Source organism: Notolepis coatsorum, assembly GCF_963971535.1.
Source record: "Notolepis coatsorum genome assembly, chromosome: 2".
In the NCBI taxonomy this organism is placed as follows: Eukaryota; Metazoa; Chordata; class Actinopteri; order Aulopiformes; family Paralepididae; genus Notolepis; species Notolepis coatsorum.
The window spans coordinates 22,122,444-22,145,308 of NC_140166.1; the positions used below are offsets into that span (position 1 = coordinate 22,122,444).

The 22,865-nt window shown below is 42.7% G+C and overlaps 1 protein-coding gene across 2 annotated transcripts; it reads right to left on the reverse strand.

Annotated features, from left to right (window-relative positions):
* Nucleotides 1–714: 714 nt before the first annotated feature.
* On the reverse strand, nucleotides 715–16,467 carry knstrn (kinetochore localized astrin (SPAG5) binding protein). Of its 2 annotated transcripts, XM_084307746.1 has the most exons (9): nucleotides 16,365–16,467; nucleotides 15,900–15,932; nucleotides 15,700–15,796; nucleotides 8,053–8,082; nucleotides 7,580–7,661; nucleotides 4,957–5,050; nucleotides 4,803–4,864; nucleotides 2,158–2,232; nucleotides 715–1,575 (listed from the first exon to the last, which is right to left on the reverse strand). In XM_084307746.1, exons 2-9 carry the CDS (start codon nucleotides 15,922–15,924, stop codon nucleotides 1,444–1,446), a joined length of 597 nt encoding a protein of 198 aa, XP_084163872.1. In that variant the 5' UTR covers nucleotides 15,925–15,932; nucleotides 16,365–16,467; the 3' UTR covers nucleotides 715–1,443. The 2 variants fall into 2 exon arrangements, with proteins under 2 accessions (XP_084163872.1, XP_084163873.1); XM_084307747.1 differs by lacking the exon at nucleotides 15,900–15,932 and having other exon boundaries at nucleotides 16,365–16,451.
* Between the last annotated feature and the right edge of the window lie 6,398 nt (nucleotides 16,468–22,865).

The window sequence follows — 22,865 nt, forward strand, 5'->3', positions numbered from 1 at the left end:
ACAAGTGAGGCAGTGATATTCACCGTAATGTGCTGGAAAATAACCATCTTTGTTGTTATTTGTTAAGCGGACAGTATATTTCTTTGTGTTTCTGTGGATGATGCAGGTCATATTTAACAATACAATGGTAGCATGCCCCAAAATACTATTCTGATACTTACCCCTATGTGTCAAGATACTACATGACAGATTTTAGACTACCAAGTCGATTTTTGTAATTTTAGTGAATTAATGTATGCCTTTACACAATTTCGCCAGAGCCATATACCAAAAAGGGGGGTTTGAGGTGATAACCACTAAAAAGCTGCCAGTCAGCAAGGTCTATCATATCAAAACCTAATCTAGGGATGTATAGGAATAAAAAAAATCACAACTAAACTTTGCCACCTCACCGGTACCGACATGTCATATCTGGGCACTTGGCCCAAGGACTATAAGGCATTCTGAGTATGTGAACCAAATTAGGGCATCTAGGCATTCTGAGTATGTGAACCAAATTAGGGCATGTAGTCTCTAATCAACAGGAAGGTGTGCGGAAAACTGTTTTAAGGCACGACGTGGAGGCGAAGAGTGCGAATTTAGAACAGTGATTAATCTTGAGCTGAACTATTAAATGGTTTTGATGCACACCTGCTGCTGGCCAATCAGAAAAGAGTATTCACCCAGGCCATGGCCCATGGTTTGAGGGCCCTGCTGCCATCATTAAAGTTAAAGTTCAGTTTCATGTTTGCTTTTATTTGTCACGTATAAAGTACATGTATATTACAGTGAAATGCTTGGTATGAGCGCCCGAGAATGTGCTTCATACAGGAAAATAAATAAAAAGTAAGTAAAAGAGGAATAAAGTCCCAACACTATACAAATATACACTATAGGGCGGCCGGGTAGCGCAGCGGACTAAGCGTCTGTCTACCAGCGCAGAGACAGTGGGATCGAATCCGGCTGCCGCGGTGCCTCCGGCTTGGTCGGTCGTCCATACTGAGACAATTGGCAGTGTCAGCGGGTGGGAAGCCGGTGGGGTGGGTCCTGGTCGTTGTAAACAGTGACTCCTACAGGTTGGTCAGGGCGCCTGCACAGTGAGGGAGGGAACTGGGGAAGGTAGTGTGATCCTCCCACGCGTTACACTTCCCCAGTGAGAGTCCTCTCCGTCAGGTGAAAAGAGGCTGCTGGCTGTGTCCTATGTATCGGAGGAAGCATTTGATAGACTTCAGGGCTCCCTAGACCGGCAAGTGGGGGGCAAATGCGCGCAAGGACCAGGAAGGGGAGGGGGGGAATTGGCATAACGACTAAATTGGGATGGGAGAAAAACACAGAAAAATAGGAGAAAAAGTAGATGGAAAAAAAAAAATATATACACACTATACAAACTAAAGTACAACCTAAGTACAATGAAGTAAAGATGCAGGCAATGAGGTACAAAAATGCAAAAAACTATTTTAATGCTTATTCCAACAAAAGTAACTCTGCTTCGTCGCAAGCCTTCTCCATTTCAACAGCTATCATGGAGAAGTTCTCCCTCTTGTCCCTCAGACACTCTGGGGCTTCAGTCAGATCCATCATTGCAGTCTGGATTTCCTGAATGTTTATAAAAAAAATTTAAAAAGGAAAGAAATATTTAAAACGAGCCAAAAACAAAAATCAAAGGAAATACAAGCAGAAAAGAAAAACGGTTTGTATCCATATCTAACTGTATCTGAATATACCTGCATATAATCCTTTCTCTATACACCTGCATATAACCCATATAACTCTGTATGATAGCATGTACAATAATGCTGTACATATATTTACCCATATCCGTCTCTATATATCTGCATATAATCCTTTTTACATACCTGCACTATATATCTGTACATATCCCTTACGAACTCTTATTAGTTATACTGCTGGCCATATGACTTAGTACATAGTGTCTTTATACCTGTATCACTTTATATAATACTATAACACTGTACATACAACTGATTAGCACTATTACTCAGTAGTACTCGTTTATATATTTTATATCCAGTTCAAATCACTTGTACATTGTAGATTGTTAATGCACTTTAATGTTACATTTGCACTCTTGTTAGATGCCAAAATAATTTTTGTTGTACTGTACGTGTGCTGTATGACGACAATACATTTGAATATAATCTAAAACAGTTAATTTACCTCTAGCTGTGTGCGTTGCTTTGACGCCATGTCACCAAACGCGTTTAGTTCATGCAACAGATCTCCGGACACACCCTGACAGAGGGAGAAAAATCTGGTTAGAAGATGACTTCATCTTTAGAACACATACACAAGGATATGGTGAGGATAGGATATCCACCTTAACACTTTGAGCGCCTAGAGGTCGCTGTTTACCTTGTGGTAAGAAGGCCAGCGCTTTAAATAATAGGGGTGGGTGCAGTGTTTGCAGGGCTAAAAACGATATTAAATATTATAGCTATGGATCTAATAAACACGTCGATTGTCAGTGAGTTTCTTCCGGTCAACATGCAAAAAACAGATAATTTTTTCATACATACATTTCCGTTTTATACCGTGGCGAATATGAGTATAGTTTTAGAGTGATCCTGTCAAATCCCAATAAACTCCAGCAAACGGCGCTTCAATGCATTTCCTTAGAAATCGTGCCATTTGTCGCTTGATTTATGAATCGTTCTGAAATAAACACTAGATTATCAGTATTATTTTTCATCATGCATGCACGGAAGCGGGGGAGAAAAAGTCACCCCTCTGTGCTTTGGTCGCAGCCAACGGCAGGCACACGCACACACGTTGTGTTCGCTGCGAAAGTATTGGCCGTTTGCGATCTCAGAGCCATTCCCAATGATAACTGGATGAATTATTAATGGATATAGCGAATAAAAGAAATAACGATTAAAACATGACTTTTCTCATGATTGGCGCTCAACCACTGGCGAGATAACCCGACTTTTTTCATCCTTGGCGCCCAATGTGTTCATGTAAATGATGTGCATAGTATACTAGGGATGGGCACGAGTAATGTCGAATAAGATCGATTACTCGCATGAATTACTCGAGTAGTGCTTGAGTACTCGTTTAGGGAAATACTATCCGATATCGATATCGGCCCCGATATAACTAAAATAGCTAGATTGGGTGTGTGTATATATATATATATATATTTTTTTTTTATAATAATAAATAACAATTCAGTACATTTATATCTATGTGTTAATTTGTTACATTTTGTTTCACTAAGTTAGGAAAGTAATGTTTTACTAAGTTAGGAAAGTAATGTTTTAAGTCAAGCCCGATGTTGCCTTGCACAAAAGAATGATCCCAGTATATTCCACGCAGTGAGGCATACAGTTTATTAATTGAACAATGGGTATCGGATCGGTACCGGGACTGAAAAAGTCGGATTGGTGCATCCCTAATTTTTTAGAACGCATCTTAAAGCCGGGCATGGCAGCAGCAATAACAAGATATTGTGCGGAGTCACACACAAAACCAGTTGTATCATATCTCTGGACATAATGCACAGCAATATATCTGATGCTTAATGCATATCGTCAGTCAAAGCAGTCAGTTACCGTTTGTAATAATGACATGACCTCCACTCCGTATGCAGCAGGTCTCTCCGCTCATGGAGCGGCATGTTGTCCGTATCAATAGTCTATGAACGCTACGCAAAGTGGGCGACATGTTGTTGGCACAATTTGGAAATGCACAAACACTATAAATAGGGCTGTCCCGATCCGATCACGTGATCTGGGCCGATCACGTGATTTTCCGAAGATCGGGATCTGCAAAAAAAAATTACTTTGTTTTTTTATTCAACAAACATGACCATGTTCACGTCTTAAACTCATACTGAGGCCTTAGTTTTGGTTTTAAATTGCATATCATCATTCATTTATTTATTGTCACACAGAGCAGAAGAATTTTGCCAAAACAAACCAATAGTATCCAGCTGCAGAACGGCGGACCAGCCACACTCTCGGACCCAAATAAATTATTATTTTTTTTTAATCCCAATTTCTCACATTACATTCACCCTGAATGTTGACGTTATCCAGGTGAAAAGTTAACTTCATTCAAGTGAGGCATTGCAATCCTTGACATAAATCATTTGATGTATAATTAAATCAAAGGAAATGCGTTTGGGTCTGAGAGTGTGGCTGGTCTGCCGTTCTGCAGCTGGATACTATTGGTTTGTTTTGGCAATTATTCTGCTCTGTGTGACAATAAATAAATGAATGATGCAATTTAAAACCAAAACTAAGGCCTCAGTATGAGTTTAAGACGTGAACATGGTCATGTTTGTTGAATAAAAAATAAATAAAAAAAATAACTATTTTTTTTGATCGGATCGGGAAAGATCGGTATCGGTAGATACTCAAAATCACATGATCGGGAGCAAAAAAACGTGATCGTCCCTACATCCCTAACTATAATGTTATAGTACAATCTTTTAGATAACGCCAAGTTAGCTTTCAACGCAACAAGGTTTCCGTGGTACGCTCTCATGCTCAACAGCTGACCGTGGTCGTCTTCCTGCAACAACTCACGCCTTGCAGGATTTCAGAGCAAGATTTCTGTTTCAGTATCACAAACAAGCACTTTGTGATGTAATCGATTACTCGCGCACCTCCCTATTACAAACTAGGAAGCCAAAATGTTACCAACTCAAGCAATACAATTAAATACTTTATATATTGTTTTGTATTCCGCCCCCCCCCCCCCCCAAATTACTTTAGTTTGTCTTGTGTGTGAACTAACTTTAGGCATGCTATTTATTGGTGAATCTGATGAGTAAATACAAATAAATAATGTAACTTTACCATAATTTCTCTTCTCTCCTCCTCCTTTCCTTGGAAAGATGCTCCAACCCGTTCTCCTAAAACTAAAAACACATTGACCAGGTTAGAAATTAATGATTCAATAAAACAACAAGTCAAAGACTTGGTCTGGGAGAAATCTAGTACTAGTATTGACCTGGATCAATCTTCCCAGCGACCAGGAGGATGTGACAGTCCCTCAGGCGTCTCTGGACATCCGTGTTCTCCTTCTCCAGCTCAGCTACTCGCAGCTGTAACGCAACAATGTCTACCGTTACCCCTGTATTCCAGCGTGATACACACTCTTTCTGTACATGACTGTTAATGTCATAGCAAGCAAAGATTACATTAAAGTAAATTAACACCGTTTGTGGTGATGATGTTTGACAAGTTTATTCTGTATAAATGGACAGTTATGAATAACTTGAAGCAAGACATTTCCCTGCTCATTGTTGTGTACTGCATGTACTTATTGTAGGCCTCGAGAGCCTTCTTGTGCCGGCAGACACTAACCTCCTGACAGACTCATATAAACCTCCTGACAGAAACACATAGAAACCTCCTGACAGAAACGCATAGAAACCTCCTGACAGAAACACATAGAAACCTCCTGACAGACTTATAGAAACCTCCTGACAGAAACACATAGAAACCTCCTGACAGACTCATAGAAACCTCCTGACAGACTCATAGAAACCTCCTGACAAGAGTCATAGAAACCTCCTGACAGAAACACATAGAAACCTCCTGACAGACTCATAGAAACCTCCTGACAGAAACATCCTGACAGAAACACATAGAAACCTCCTGACAGACTCATAGAAACCTCCTGACAGAAACACATAGAAACCTCCTGACAGAAACACATAGAAACCTCCTGACAGACTCATAGAAACCTCCTGACAAGACTCCTAACAAGACTCATAGAAACCTCCTGACAGACTCATAGAAACCTCCTGACAAGACTCATAGAAACCTCCTGACAAGACTCATAGAAACCTCCTGACAAGACTCATAGAAACCTCCTGACAGACTCATAGAAACCTCCTGACACATTCCTGCTTCACCACCGCTGCTACAACTCCATCCGAGGAGAAACACTGTTGTTAACACTTCCAATGCCAACAACGAGATATCTCGTTTGTTCATGTCGACCGTTCATTGCCAACGACAAGAGATCTCGTTTTTTTTTTTTTATTATTCGCGATTTGAATTCATATTTCATGAATCTAGTCTCACGTTAGTGCTGCAAACGCTCTCTGAGCTCCATTGGGAAAATACCGCCCACTATCGTCTCTCCCTGTGGTACTGCACCCCTTTGGAATGGATTGAATGAAACGCATGGTAAAAAAAATCCTGCTTCCTCATTTTACTTCTCGGGCAAGTCACCCAAGAGGATCGGATTCATTGTGGACCATCAGAACAGCGTGGAATACATATTTCCAGTGCCCAGCGTTGGATCAATAAACGCGATCGATATTTGAAATGGCGATCAGGAATTGGAATAATCTTTTTGGAGAACATCTGATCTGAGGTAAGGAATCTATGTCTTAGGATAATCAGACCTTTTTTCACAGAGATATCAACGTGTGCCCTATGTGTGTGCGTGTGTGTTGATCAGGAAATGAGAGAATAGATTTTCAGCTCGCTTCTATAGCATGCATACGTACACATATACTATCGATAATCTAGTGTTTATTTGAAAACGATTCATAAAGAGGCAGAAAAATTACAACGTTTTTTGTGTATTCTAGAATATTCCAGTAAAGGGCGATTATCACAGAATCTTTATATTTTCCTGAAACTAAAAAAAAAAAAACATTTTTCAAAACGGTATAAAACAGAAATTAACCGATTAAAAAACAATCAGTTTCGACAATGTTGACTGCAAACAAGTCATTGATAAGCGACGGCCAGATTAGTCACATAGCCATAATTTAAGACTTAGTTTATGCGTTTGCAAATATGAGAGCTCTATCATTGAAGTGGTTGGTGGCATTCAAGGGGGGTAAGGCGCACTTCATGGCTGGCAATGAAAGTGTTAATGCCATCATAACCGTGAATGCTAATCATAACTAGTCATGCTAATCATAAACGTTAATGCTAATCATAACTAGCCATGCCAATAATAACCGTTAATGGTAATCATATAACCATTCATGCTAATCATAACTAGACTAGTCATGCTAATTATAACCATTAATGCTAATCATAACCATTAATGCTAATCATAACTAGTCATGCTAATTATAGCCGTTAATGCCAATCATAACCATATACTAATCATAACTGATTAGAATAGTCATTCTTATACCTTACAAAGGGGGTATTGTAAGCACCAGTTTTGGACCCAGCAGACAAACATGGTGAGGTGACTTATACCAATGTCCTCTCTGTGCATTCAGTAGAAAGCTATCCAACGGCAAGCTAGCCTAGCTTAGCACAAACAGATGGAAGCAGATACGGACAACTAGCCTAGCTTAAAACTCCAGAAGGGGTCGAACCTGGGAACCTTCACACTACTACCAGATACCTCCTAAGAGACACTGTCATCCCATCTCATCTGGAACCCATGTGTCTGATCATTAGATGATCCCCATCTCACTTGGAACCCATGTGTCTGATCATTAGATGATCCCCATCTCACTTGGAACCCATGTGTCTGATCATTAGATGATCCCCATCTCACTTGGAACCCATGTGTCTGATTATTAGATGATCCCCATCTCAATTGGAACCCATGTGTCCGATAACTAGATGATCCCCATCTCATTTGGTACCTGCGAGTCTGTAAGGTGTTTCTGCAGTTCCTGGTTCTGGTCTCGAAGCTCTGACTGCTGCCCATGTCTGGTGCTGCCGGCTCTATCAGAAGGTACACACGTGGAATCAAATCATTCAATTGGCCAAGTATTTTTCCATACTTGCATCTAGGATCCCTGAAGCTTGAAAAAGACCCGAAAACACTCAAATTCTTGCTGCACGCTGCGGTGAAGGAAGGGTGCGCTGCATTTACAAGTACAACACAAGACTAAATGAGAGCAACACGGCATGCGGCACAATAATAGTTTTATCTCAATTTCATGATCGTGGGAAGCCAAAATGGTAATTGAAACTCGATTAATCGCCCCACCCCCAGGAAGGACCGTTTGGAATGTTTATAATATGAATCACTGGCATCTTACACCCTTTGTGAACATTCGCAGCAGCATTAATATTTATAATATGAAGCACTAGCATTATTACTAATACTCACCCTTTGTGAACTTTAGCAGCAACATTCTTCCTGAAACACAGAAAGAGGACTCGTCAATAGATTACTATTACCTTAGATAGATAGAGATAATGTTTTATTTTAAAATGTATTTTGCTCCAGTCAGTAGCTACATACAGACAAACAAGACGATGAACCACTGTAAAAAGAAACTACAGAAAAAACAGGAGGTATCATTCCAGGCTTGGGTGATTGATAGGACGACATTATTGTTTACATATCATGCATGTGGCCATGATAATGGTACTCGACTGTCCCTGATAAAGAACGATATTCAACTATGCAACGCCTGTTGTGAATCTTCTGCTTATACTACCGTAATTCCTCTAATAGTAACCGGGTCTCAAATACAAGCCGGGTCTCTATTAATGGCCGGGTGCGCTCTTGAGCTAAGCAATTATAAGCCGGCCTCCTAATACAAGCCGGGTTACTAATATATAATTAATATATATAATTGTGGGGCGGCGTGGCTCAGGGGTAGAGCCGGTCGTCCAATGATCGAAGGGTTGGTGGTTCGAATCCCGCTCAAGCCCATGTCCATCCCACTGCCGTTGTGTCCTTGGGCAAGACACTTAACCTACTTGCCTCGTATGAATGTGTATGCATGTGAATGAATGTTGGTGGTGGTCGGAGGGGCCGTAGGCGATGATTATTCGCCACGCTTCCGTGAGTCTGCCTCAGGGCAGCTCTGGCTGCAATTGTAGCTTACCACCACCGGGATGACTGTGTATGAACGAATAATGGACTCTGTGAAGCGCTCTGGGTCAGTGAAGAGCGCTATATAAATCCAAGTCATTATTATTATTATTAATATACTGAGCTGCATACTGAGCTAGTTACTTGATTTCACTTTGAAAACGTTGAAATGACCAGTGACCACCTGTAATTGCACTGTTTACTATTTCATACAGTACTTGGTTTCAATAAATGAACCCAGTACATTTTACTGGGTTCAAACTGACACAAAATGTTGATTTATTCATTATGATCCGTTTGAAAATTTGAAATATAGGCCTCCCTCTTATACAGGCCTCCTCCTAATACAAGCCTGGTACCCGCTACAGTTGAAACAAATACAAGCCGGGGTTACTATTAGAGGAATTACGGTAGTCAAGTCTCTCTCTTTCTCTCTCGCTTCACCTCATTGTTGTAGCCCATCAAAAAAGGTAACATGTGAGCCTACATTTCTGAGTCTGACCCTTTTTAAAACGGGTAGCTCAAATCAAGCATTATGATTGGTTCATAGCCATGGTGTAATGAGCGCATATCCACTGCTATGATTCCAATTCCTTTTCACAAATCAGTATCAATCCACGTCTGAGTGATTAGTCTTGTTAATTGAGACGGTCTGGTCTACGGAGGAGACTGATGCATACAGATGGGGGAAGCCCTCGCGTCACAGCACGCACATATGTCCATATATGGACCAGGGGAGGTTCAAAATGTTAGGTAGCATCATCTGAATCAATGGTTTTATCCAGATTATTGACACTTTCACTAAATGTATTAAAGGGGAGATGAAGCATAGCGATATAAACATAGTCATAGCATCAAATTAGTATTTAGATAAACCACAGAAAAAAAATCACGGTATAAAAATAAGGCGTTTCTAAGAAAAAACGATTTGTTATGTCCATTTATGTAGCATAAATCAACATGTGTGCCGCCAGTTTGTTGTCGAAGTCACAGAGATGGTTTCGCCCGGAGGCGGAGCCTCCCACCTCAGAGAATTGCACGCTGTAGCAATATTATTAGGCTCCTCAAATATAGTTATTCATAATAATATTTTACAGCATTGAGCAACCCCAACAGGGGGATGCTGCATATGCATGCTCTGTCATCTTTGAGATGGCGAGACCTGCAGTTGGCACCTGAGATGGCGAGACCTGCAGTTGGCACTGTGTGAGGCCACAACATTTGAGCAAATTAATAATACTGCATGTTCTGAAGGTCCAAATTAATAATTAGAATGAGTTCAACAGAAAGGTATAGGTTAGACTATCACCTAAAGTCTGTTGGTTGCTATACGAGTTCAGCCTCAACCGAACTCAGTCTAAAGGTCTATTCTGTCTCCGTTATCCTCTGCCTGTCGCCGTCGGCAGATCGATGCAGAGTATGGTACTCCTCCTCTCCCTTGGCGACACCACAACACTGTTACCACCACAGCGCTGTAGCAAAACACCTCTCTCTCCTCACTTTTATTCTCCAACCAACGGTTATCTTTTTCTCCGTTCAATATGTGTCGAGTGGCTCGGCTGTATACAAAACTAACGGTATAACTTCGTCTCCGTTCCAATGCGCGCTGTAAGCAGCGGTGATACAAGGAGCATATACGGGCGAACAATAAAACACTATCAGGTCAACAGTAAATATATATCTTACAAATAACACAATATATATATATATATATATAGAGAGAGAAAATAATAATAGGGCTCGACGACCACGTTACACTCCCAGGTCGCACGTATTTTTCAGACATTGCCCTGTACCCGAGCTCTACCAGGCAGTGTATTCGCACATTGATAGCCTTCTGAAAGAAGACGTTTCTTCAATTAGCTTTACCAGTGATATTTGGAGCTCTGATGTCAGCCCCATGTCAATGTTGAGTTTGACAGCTCAGTGGATTGACGCAGACTTCCAACTCCGTAAAGCGCTCCTGCATTCACAAGAGTTCTCCGGCTCCCATACTGCTGCAGCACTGGCATGGCAACAGCATTCGAGAATATGTTCCAGACGTGGCATATTCCGAAAGAAAATATTCATGTCATACTCCGAGATAATGCCCCGAAACGTGGTCAAATGCATGAAAGACGCAGGATTACAAAGTTTGGGATGTATGGATTGGCTATGGCCCACACGCTTCAGCTGGCTGTCCAGTGTCCCCGCCAAACCTTGAGGCCTGCTTGCTTGCCGTCAAAAAATGGATGTCGCAAAACTTTCTACTCCTTAATGCAGATAAAACTGAGATGTTAATTGTTGGCCCCCCAAACCACAGAGGCCTGTTTCAGGACATCTCCCTCAACTTTGATACCTGTCATGTATCCCAGAGCTCCACCATAAAAAACCTCGGAGTCATTTTTGATTCCTCCCTCTCATTTAATGCACATATAAAAAACGTCACCAAAATTGCATTCTTCCATCTTCGTAATATCGCAAAAATACGCCCCATTTTAACTCTGGCTGATGCTGAAACCCTGATTCATGCTTTTGTCTCATCACGTCTGGACTACTGTAATGCACTTTTTTCAGGCTTACCTAATTCAAGCATCAAAAATCTTCAACTCGTGCAAAATGCGGCTGCACGGATACTAACTAGAACTAGAAAATTTGATCACATCACACCAGTTTTGTCCGCCCTACATTGGCTTCCTATCCAAGCCCGCTCTGACTTTAAAGTGCTACTCCTCACCTACAAAATTTTAAATGGGCTTGCACCGCTCTATCTATCTGATCTCATCTCCCGATACTCGCCCGCTCGTGCTCTGCGCTCACAAAATGCGGGGCTTCTATCGACCCCTAGGGTTAAAAAGAAATCCGCCGGCCACAGAGCCTTTGTCTACCGCGCTCCCTACCTGTGGAACAAATTACCTGCCGTCATCAGGGGCGCCTGCTCTGTCGAAGCTTTTAAATCCCTGCTTAAGACTCATCTTTTCTCTCTCTCCTTCAACCTACCTTGATCTCACCTGGTCGGGGACTGACCTTTAGATTAATCTGTGTAGTTTAGTTATGGTACAGGGTACTACATGGTACCACTGGGTAGTTTACTATAGGGTAGTTTAGTTAGGGTACAGGGTACTACATGGTACCACAGAGTACTACTTGGTACTGCATGGCATTACAGGGTACTACATGGCTTACACAGCTCTACATGGCACTACAGGGTACTACATGGCACCACAGGGTACTACATGGCACTACAGGGTACTACAGGATACTACGGGGTACTACATGGCACTATGGGGTACTATAGGGTACTACATGGCACTACGGGGTACTACATGGCACTACAGGGTACTACATGTCTGCTCCTTTGCAGCACCACAAACATGGGAACTCTCTAACTCTTCCCCCCCCCCCCCTCTCCCCCCCCCCCCCCTCTCCCTCCCCCTTCTCTCTGAGTACCCGTCTCCTGGCGCCGACCAAGGTGATGGATGCCTCGGGGTCTTGGCCAAGCTTGTAGTGACTGCTCTACATGCACCTCCGAGGCATTGGATCAGTTATTCACCGCCGTCTGTCCGTGGTCCTGTCAACTGATTAACAGACTGTTAACAGATTAACAGTCAACGCGGTTTCATTGCTGGGTTAAGTACTTCTATTCTATTCACATAATACGCTTACTTCATATATCTACTCCATTCACATATATGCCTACCACTTGTATCTATTGCTATGTCCGCCTACTACAATCTCATGAGCTGTCTAACGCCTGTCCCGTCTCCCTGTCTTCCTATGACTTGCTGTCCTGGAGTGTTGACCGGAGTGTTGGACGTCCCGTGACGAAGGCCGGGAGATTGCGACCCCCTCTGCGTGCCCCCCTGTCTTCGGAGGTTTCGTAGTGGTGACCGGAGTGCCGGATGTCCCGCGATGATGTCGGGGAGTTCGCGACCCTCTCTGTGCCACCCCCCCTTCCCCCTGTCTCCGGCTGTCCCTGAGCAACGACCGGAGTGTTGAATGTCCCGTGACTAAGACGGGGAGGACGTGACCCTCTTGCGCCGCCCCTGTGCTTCAAATAGATCCGCTATCAACTCTATCTTTAATTTTTCAAAATGTACAGTTGCTATTGCATGCACTCATCTGTGTTTCACCACACACATGAGTGCATGCTTACCAACTGTCCGTCTGCAACACTACTATCACCGACATCTAAGAAGGGAGATCCCCCCTTGAACGGCCCTTCTAAGGTTTCTCTCCTCCACATTGCCTGTGGAGCTTTTTTCCCTATTGTTAGGTTTTAGTGAGTTTTTCCTTACCTTCGCGTGGGGTATGTCTGGGAGTGCTTGCATTCTTTCATTTATTTGCATTCATCTAAAAAATGTTTGGACCCTATGGTGTTCTTGTTCTGTTCTTGACTTATTGTTATGTTGTCTTCTTGACTTGTTTAAAGAAGACCTGTACGGCCCATGGGGACATTAACGTGTGTTGTCGGGCCCTATAAATAAATTTGATTTGATTTGATTTGATTCTCCGGCTCCCATACTGCTGCAGCACTGGCATGGCAACAGCATTCGAGAATATGTTCCAGACGTGGCATATTCCGAAAGAAAATATTCATGTCATACTCCGAGATAATGCCCCGAAACGTGGTCAAATGCATGAAAGACGCAGGATTACAAAGTTTGGGATGTATGGATTGGCTATGGCCCACACGCTTCAGCTGGCTGTCCAGTGTCCCCGCCAATGTTCCGAGACAACCGCAGTCCTGTTGCAGCCACTCAATCTCCAAAAACGAGAATTTCAAAACAGCCGTTATTTGGACTAACAGAAAACAGACCACATATTTGTAATCTAAATGGGTACAATCTTGCCTGAAAAAAATATTAAAAGTGCTCCAAAAAATAAACATTTGGAATTTTACAAGATTTTCCTCCATACTCCACAGGTCCTTCCAACTAATCTTCATTTTCTCTACTTTCCCAGTTCATCCACTGTCTCCGTTTAGCCTGGGCCACAGCCTTTGTACGCCTCACTACTTCCTCTTGTCGCCATACCTGCTCCACTACCAGCTTCCTCCTTTGTGTGGGACCTGCTTTACTCCATGCTGGCTTCCCTGAGCTGAGCCCCCCTGGCCTTGTTGCACCTTAGGCCTAACAAAAATAATAGTTGGTTTCAGGTTGGTTGTCAGTTTGGCCATGGGTAGGTAGGGAATTTATTTTTATTTTTATTTTATTTTATTCTTTCCCACGGCGACTATGGATAGGGAATTTCTTTATTTAATTAACCCTTTCACTGCCACACGACAGAAGGTTAGCCCTTTACTATCACACAACCGACGGCGATGCTCCATCATTAGCATCATTAGCTCCGCGGATGCGGAGCTAATGATGCTAATGATGGAGCATCGCCGTCGGTTGTGTGATAGTAAAGGGCTAACCTTCTGTATTGTCACAGTGAAAGGGTTAACCGGCTGTCGTGTGGCAGTGAAAGGGTTAAAATGTTCACAACAACATGGATGCATGTACTCTGCCAGCATGTTTAATATCCATAATACTAAATGTTTGACTAAGATTTCTATGAAACTTTATTCTATTAAAAAAAAAAAAAAAAAAAAAAAAGGATTTTTTTTTTTTTAATATATAATTTTTTTTTAAAACTCATAAAATATATTGGGTCGCACCTAAATCGGCAGGGTCGGTCGGCAACCTGAAACCAACCATTATTTTTGTTAGGCCTTAAAACTCCTCTGTTGACTTGTTACTGTTACAGGAAAGGTTTAGCTGAAGCCATAGGTGCCAGCAGCTGCTGGATCCCAGGGGTTCACATACTTATGCACACAAGGATATTTCATGTTTAATCATTGTATTTAGTAAATAATCCAAATATATTCAAACTATGTGTTTTCCTTCAATCATGACAATACTTTATCAGAAAATGTATCTTAGTCAAAGATAAAGATTAATGTGTGAAATATTTGGAAAAACAGACTATTCCAAAGGGGTTCACATACTTTCGAGCAACACTGTATTATATAACAAAATTGTAACGCACTTTGGATAAAAGCACTATATAAATGTACCATTTAGCCCAATACAGTCACGTTTGTTATTTCAGTGCATAACATTGAGCCACGATTCATATTTTCTATGTCCCTTCAGCAACAAGTCATTTCCAAACTTGGAACAGACGCAAGGCAGAATTGTCAATGAGTTAGCCAACATGTCCACTGTAGGCTAGACAGAAGGACCCAGACTACCCACAACTGATTACACCAGAATGAGAAAAAGTTATTCAGACATGCACCCATATGAGAGCCTCCTATAATGAACAAATAATTGATAGACAAGTATGTGTTCCTTATGAATTTAATGCAAAACATTTTTACCAAATACTATTTGAATTGGCAATAGTTTTTTTCTCCCTGCTGAACCGTAGTCTCAAACAAGGGACTAAACACGTTTCGCAATTATGCCACAACAATGTGGAACGCCCTACCCAGCTGTAAAATTATGTGAATCCCTAGTCCCTACCCACCTTCAAAACCGCTCTCAAAGAACACCTACGGGTGGCTGCAATTAGAAATTGGCCCCGGTAAATGTCCAACCCCCCCCTTCCGGTTTCTTCCACCTCGAATGTATATATTTTTTTTTATTATCCCTTTCTCTGAAACAGTACTGTAGTGTATTTGTATATCTTCTTGTATGTCATAAATGTCTGGATGTAACAGTACTATATATCCGCTTAACAATTGTTTGTATTGAGCCATACTGTATTGTACCCATTCTGCAATCTGTTAATAAAGTTTTAAATCAATCAAACAGAACCAAAAACCATGACACCAAAACCATGATATGAACCAGAGGAATTCCAACCCCACAGATGGTGATTCATCTGGGTTCAACTTCTGTGAGAGTAGACATCTGCCACAGTCAACCTGCCTTTTATTCCTACAGGGGATGAAAGATGTCTCACCGTGGTGGTAATTTCTCTCTTTGAGACGGCTTGAGGATGCCCTCTGCCGTCTCCAACGCATTGGCAGCTTTCTTCATGTCATCAGTGGTCGCTGCCCCTGTAACGGTCAGAAGATTGTTAAATCAAACTCTGCAGCTTTGAGATCAAATGTAATAGTTTAAAGGTGCTTGGTCATTTGGTGGTTAGAGGACTGAGCTTACACAGTACGGGGATCCTTGAAGACATTTCTGTACCTGCAACGAATGCAAGGCAACTAATAACTAAAGCGCCGTCACAAGATCATTTATTTAACCAATCGCACACGTCTTCATTGGATAATGATAATCGTCAAAACAGTTATGCTAAAATGCTACCAGCGAATTCAGATTTGTGCCAGTGAATTGGTGCAGGCCCAGTGAAAGTAAAAATCAGTATAGACATCATTATCCAAAAGTGTTCTGGGACGGTCTGTAACGTGATCCTAGCTGCTCGCTTATTACTACTACTGGAGGAAACTGGAATCCTGGTCCAACAACTCAGACAGTTATGATCATCCTGCAACAAACGTTAGCTAGCTGCCGTTTCAGTCCGTTAGTTAAATTAGTTAACTAGCGTGTTAAAACTTTTGCCATGGATGTAGGATAACTTCCACAATGTTTGTAAACGTCAAATGACAATAGGCTTACCTTGATATATAATGCTAGTTCGGTAAGTAAGTAGAGTTTTCAGTCATCATCACGGTTTGAAAAAGTGCCGCCCGCCTGTACCACCACTTCCGGTTCTTCTTCTTCTTGTATATTTCCGGCGGACTACGCGTCTAGGACCACTTCCGGTTTAAAATGACGCCTTTTCCTGTAGTCCCAAAAACCACGTGGTTAGAATATCAACGCAGCTTTTACGCGATTCAAAATAGCTGCTATCGCGTTACGAATTTAAAATGAAACATTTTATCAGCAATATTTACGAAAAATAACTTTGTGGAAAAAATTTATGAAAAGGTGTGAGACCCCTGGAATATATGCTGTCCCTGTCGTCTTCTGTCAACGCCACCATTCCTCCCAGGTGTCAGGCTCATAGATATATGGCTCCTCATTCACTTCCATTCATTTTGAGGACCAAGTCTAAATATAATACGTTTGAAGCATAAACAAACAATACAGATATATTATTCTGTTTTCAATATATTTTTTTGAGTCAAAGGTGTTTTTTGGAACTAATGTGTCAGTTTTCAAATGATCAGTAAATTAACAATTTCTCGCTTGAGTTGTAGTTTGACCAACTGTCAACTTTTCAGATTGTTGTTACATCTTTCTTCCATCAAGGCAGCAGGTAACCATAGTAACCACTCCCCAAGCATTCCATGTAGGGCAAAGATACACAGCACACTCAAACCTACAACTGTAATGATAGGTGATATCATAGCTGCTACCACTAAGTGGCAGTATAACATCATGCAACCTGTTACTATGGTTACTGGTAGGGCTATATAATTAGGGCACCTGTGTACAACCTGCAGACAATAAACAGCTGGCTGAAGCAAGCATAAAGAACTAACCAAGTGTCTTATTGATAGTAGACTACAATCTTTACATGGTACCAGGAGTAAAAGCAAGAAGATGGAAGCATTTAAACCGCCCGGCACATTGAAACTGACGGGAAATTGGAGAGCGTTCAAACAGCAATTCCTGCTGTATCTCGCCGCTGTTGGAGTGGACAAGAGTGTAGATGCGAGGAAAATAGCCATGCTACTCACCATCGCCGGCACGGAGGCAATAGAGGTCTTCAACACCTTTGTGTATGCTGAGCCCAAGGACGGAGACAGGTTTGACAAAGTCATACAAAAGTTTGACGAGCACTGCCTGTCAAGAAAAAATTAAACGTACGAGAGGTACATCGTTCGTTGCCGTTTTCAGAACCCGGGGGAGTCATTTGATAACTTTCTCACCGATCTCAAGATAAAGGCAAAGTCCTGCAATTTTGGTGCTCTCAGAGACTCTATGGTAAGAGATCAGATAGTGTTGGGGACTAATGAGAAGAAAATCAGGGAGAAATTGTTGAGGGAAATGGACCTCATGTTGGAGTGCGCTATACGGATATGTCAAGCCAGTGAGCTAGCGCGTCAACATTCAATTGCGTTCAGTGAGCATGCGCACGGAGCAGAGTGCCAGGAGAGCGAGGCAGTGAACGCCCTGTCCGCGAGAGAAGGGCGATGGAGCAAATATAGAGACAAGGATGACAAAACTAACATTAAAGACACTGACCGAGAGATGTTCAATTGTAAGAGGTGTGGTGAAAAACACAAACCAAGACAATGTCCTGCTTATGGGAAGATGTGTGCCAAATGTAAGGGACAAAACCATTATGCAAGAATGTGTCTATCCAAGAAAAAAGGACAGGGTGTGAGAACAGTGCAAGAAACGGATGACACTGACAGTGATGATGCATTATTTATTGGTATGGTTTCATGTGAGGCAGATGCTGACAGCACACAGCCCTCAGATTTGCGGGATACAGCCCATACTGTAAACGCTGTAGGTGATGACAAATGGATTGCGCCACTGATGGTCAATGGCACAATCGTGACCTTTAAAATTGACACAGGGGCTGAAGCTAACTTAATAAATGAAAGTGATCTCAAAGCACTTAGTGAGAAGCCTAGAAAAATCACAGAAAAAGTCACAAAACTGAAGGCTTACAATGGGCAGGCAATAACAACAAAGGGTGGATGTAGACTTAAGGTCACAGCGAAAGACAAGCAGCACAACCTTTTGTTTACCATTGTGCCTGATGGTCATGATTCTCTCCTAGGAGGCAAAGCGTCTGAGGACCTAGGACTAGTGAAGAGGATCTATCGGATAAATAGTGATAAAATAACAGAACGACAGTGTGAGGGAAGTACAGACATAGTCAATAAATATCAGTCTGTCTTCAAAGGTCATGGAACATTACCTTTCACTTATAAGATTAAGCTCAAATATGATGCTAAGCCTGTAGTGCATGCCCCACGAAGAGTGCCAGCACCTCTCAGAGTTGGCTTGAAAAAAGAGCTGGACAGAATGACACAAATGGGTGTGATTGAGCGAGTGGAGGAGCCCACAGACTGGGTGAATTCCATAACATGTGTTAAGAAAAAACCCACAAATGCCTTACGAGTCTGCCTTGATCCCAAAGATCTGAATGAGAATATTAAGAGAGAACATTATCAGATCCCCAAACGAGAAGAGATACAGAGCGAGATGACAGGTTGCACAGTACTTTAGCAAACTAGATGCTTCACATGGATTTTGGCAGCTGAAGCTGGACCCAGAAAGCAGCAAGTACACCACCTTCAATACACCATTTGGGCATTACTGTTTCTTAAGGCTCCCGTTTGGCATCAAATCGGCCCCTGAGATCTTCCATAGGGCGATGGAGTCAATAATAGAGGGTCTGGAAGGCACCAGAGTAAACATCGATGATTTGGTGGTCTGGGGAAGTACGCAGCGTCAACATGATGAGAGACTCGAGAGTCTCTTACAAAGAGTAAGAAAGAATGGACTAAAATTAAACAGAGAGAAATGTCTTTTTGGTGTTACAGAGATGACCTTCTTGGGAGACAAACTCTCAGGAGAGGGGGTGGGGCCTGACCAGTCAAAAGTGCAGGCCATACTGGACATGCCACCTCCCACGGACAAAAAAGGTGTCTTGCGAGCCATGGGAATGATCAACTTTTTGGGTAAGTTCATTCCTAATCTTACCTCCAAGACAGCATGCCTCAGAGAGTTGTTGCACCACAACACAGTGTTTGAGTGGACTGCTCGGCATGACAAAGAATGGAGAAAGATGAAGGAGACTATGACTACTGAGCCAGTCCTCACATTCTTTGATCCTGCAAAACCAACAAAACTCTCCACCGATGCCTCAAAAGACGGCTTGGGAGCTGTGCTGTTGCAATTGAACGGAGGCAAATGGCAACCTGTAGCATATGCGTCAAGGTCAATGACAGAGACGGAGCAATGCTATGCACAAATTGAAAAAGAGACTTTAGGCTTAGTGTTTGGGTGTGGGAAGTTTCACACTTATGTGTATGGATTGCCAACCTTTACAGTAGAGACTGACCACAAACCACTCATATCGATCAGAAAAAAGAACCTCAATGATATGTCCCCCAGAATTCAGCGCATGATGTTGGCGTTACAGCGCTATGATTTTGATCTTATTTACACGCCAGGGAAATACATTGTGCTAGCGGATGCGTTGTCAAGGGCACCGGCTCCAAGTGGTGATACACCAGTCAGCGCTATAACCGCTGAGGTTGAAATACACGTCAACATGGTGACTGCATTGCTCCCCGCCTCGGATGTCATGTTACAGCACATTGTGGAGGAGACTGCAAAGGACCCGCTGCTGCAGAAAGTGGTCCACCTTATCCAAAATGGTTGGTCAAAGGGAGTCTGTCCACAGTTCTATCCAGTGCGTACAGATCTGTGTGTAGCTGATGGACTGGTACTGAGACAAAATAGAATCGTCATTCCTCAGTCCATGCGCCAGGACATGCTTCCTCGTATTCATGAGGGACATCTAGGCATGGAGAAATGCAAAAGGAGAGCAAGATAAGCAGTGTATTGGCCAGGCATCAATAGGGACATTGAGGAAAGGATACAGAAGTGTGGAACATGTCTCAAACATCACTACAAACAAACCAAAGAGCCAATGCTGGTAGCAGATCTTCCCACTGTACCGTGGAAAAAGGTGGGCACTGATTTGTTTCATCTACAAGGCAAGGACTTTATTCTGGTGATTGATTCTTTTTCGAATTACCCAGAAGTAGCGCAGCTTTCCAGCACGTCAGCACAGTCTGTCATCACACACATGAAAGGGTTTTTCGCCAGGCATGGAATCCCACAATGTGTAGTCAGTGACAATGGTCCACAAAGCGGTATGGGTTTAAACACATTACCTCTAGCCCCTTGTATCCACAGGCTAATGGACAGGCTGAAAAGGGGGTCCAGATTGTTAAGAGGCTGTTTAAAAAGGCAAGAGACAGTAACACTGACCCATGCCTGGCTTTGCTAAGCTACAGAGCAACACCTCTGGAGTGTGGAGCATCCCCTGCTGATGCATTCCAGATGAAAAGGACATGGGCAGGGACACCAAAGAACTGTCCGACAAGAGGATGAGACTCAAGCACAGACAGAAACTGAACTATGACAAAACAACAAGGGGACTGGAGCCCCTGCAGAAAAACGATGTTGTGAGGATCGAGGGTCCTGATTTCTGGACCAGGAAAGCAACAGTCCTCAGGGAAGTAGGTCCCAGGTCATTCGCCGTAGAGACTGAGAATGGACAAGTGTTTAGGAGAAATAGGAAAAGTCTGTTGAAGACTCAGGAGGACACAGAGAAACCAAGCGGTGACACTGAATCTGAACTATCACAACACAGTGGTGGATGCAGCAGACATGCAACACACTGAGCCTCCTTCACCTTCCACAATGGCTGAGACATTGAGAAGGTCTTCTAGACCTAAGAAACCACCTGAGAGACTCATAGAACATTGTTGAATTGTTGATAGTGTTGAAGGAGAAGGTTTGTATGGTGGACACATTGTGGTTGGTGTTTATTTTAATAATAGTATAATAATAATTGTAACTGCCCCCCGGCTTGGTGGTGAAATAAAGATGCGGTTATGTTTCGTACAGGTGCTTTTATTTATTTTTTATTTTTCTTTTGCATTTTAGCATAGGATCACTGTAGCTTTTCTTTGGTAGTTGTTGTTGCACCGTAGTTGTACAGGTAGTGACGGTTGCATCGTTTGCTCCGTTTGCACCGTGAAAACTGCATAGTCAAACACAAACATACACAATTAGTTATATTGTTCACAGTTCAATATTGTTCACAACAAAGCACCTGACGTGTTCAAACAAACATTTGAATTTAATGATATTAAGGGTGAACTCGTCTTCCATAATAAAGGCATTTAAGGAAACTAATGATAAATAGTAACGTTACTTGTTCGGCAGCAGGTGCGACTGATTGGAACCTAATCAGTCAGTGCACCACTTTACATGTCTACCACACATAAATATAGACCTCTTCAACAACAATAATAATAATAATACATTTTAGTGTTCGACGTACCTTATTCCGCTTTACCAAGGGGTGTTAATTACTGGAGTAAGGTATAAGTAGTAAGTATATAATTCGCTGTCTGCTCCGTCGTTGTCTCTGAGTTACTTCCTGCCTTGGTCACACACAGGATGCTGTGACCTTTATACTATAGAAAAGACGAGCTCTGCCCCCATGTGGACACGAAATGAAAATGCACAAGTGTCGCGGGTGGGGGTCTAGGGGTATCTGTATGGGGGGTGTCTATACCTGCGGGAGCCAAAGAGGAGGACGTGTCCCGGGATGGTCTGGAAGAGGGCCTAAAGGCATACCTGGCTGATGGAAAAGGCAAGTAAATATCAGCTGATAATGATATGTGAAGTACCGTCGCTGTACTGCACCATGCTATCCCTGTTGTGTGTTTAGACGGAGTGGAGTCCAGGAGGTCCTGACGGGAGCGGAGAGAGCCATCTTGGGAGGATGGTGATTTTGTGCAGACGACAGCTACAGCAGGCGAGTGCAGGACCACCAGGAGGGGGTAGCGTATGTAAACATTATACAGGCTACACATGTGTGCCCTCTTCTTCTTACGCAGCTGGGGAGCATCGTTGGAGGGAGCGCGAGGTGATTGGCTGGCTGGCGTGACGGGGGCGGTGCCCGGAAGTGCTGGCGCTACTGAAAGGAGAATCAATGACGAACAATGGCAGAACGAAAACGGGAGTGGAGAGGACGCTAGCAGAGGACGCAGGGCTGCGAGGATACACGGCTCTTTTTGTGTTTTACCTTTCCTCCAGTGGAACCAGTTCATAGCGGCGACTGCGGTGTTTCCTCCAGAGTGGAAACGAGTGGAGCTTCAGACCGGAGGGACATTATCGCCACACCGGGCGCCGTGAGTAAAGAACACAAGACAGTGGAATACGTGCCTAAACAAACAAACTATTTTCCCAAGTGGTAAATGAATACATAGACGAACGGTGACTGCATTTGAATTAGGAATATTATTAGTGGCGTAAAGCTGAAGATTATCGGAACGGCATACAGTAAAGCCAGTAATACTGTCGAAGACTGGAACCTAGTATTGTGGATTCTCCATCCTCTGTGAA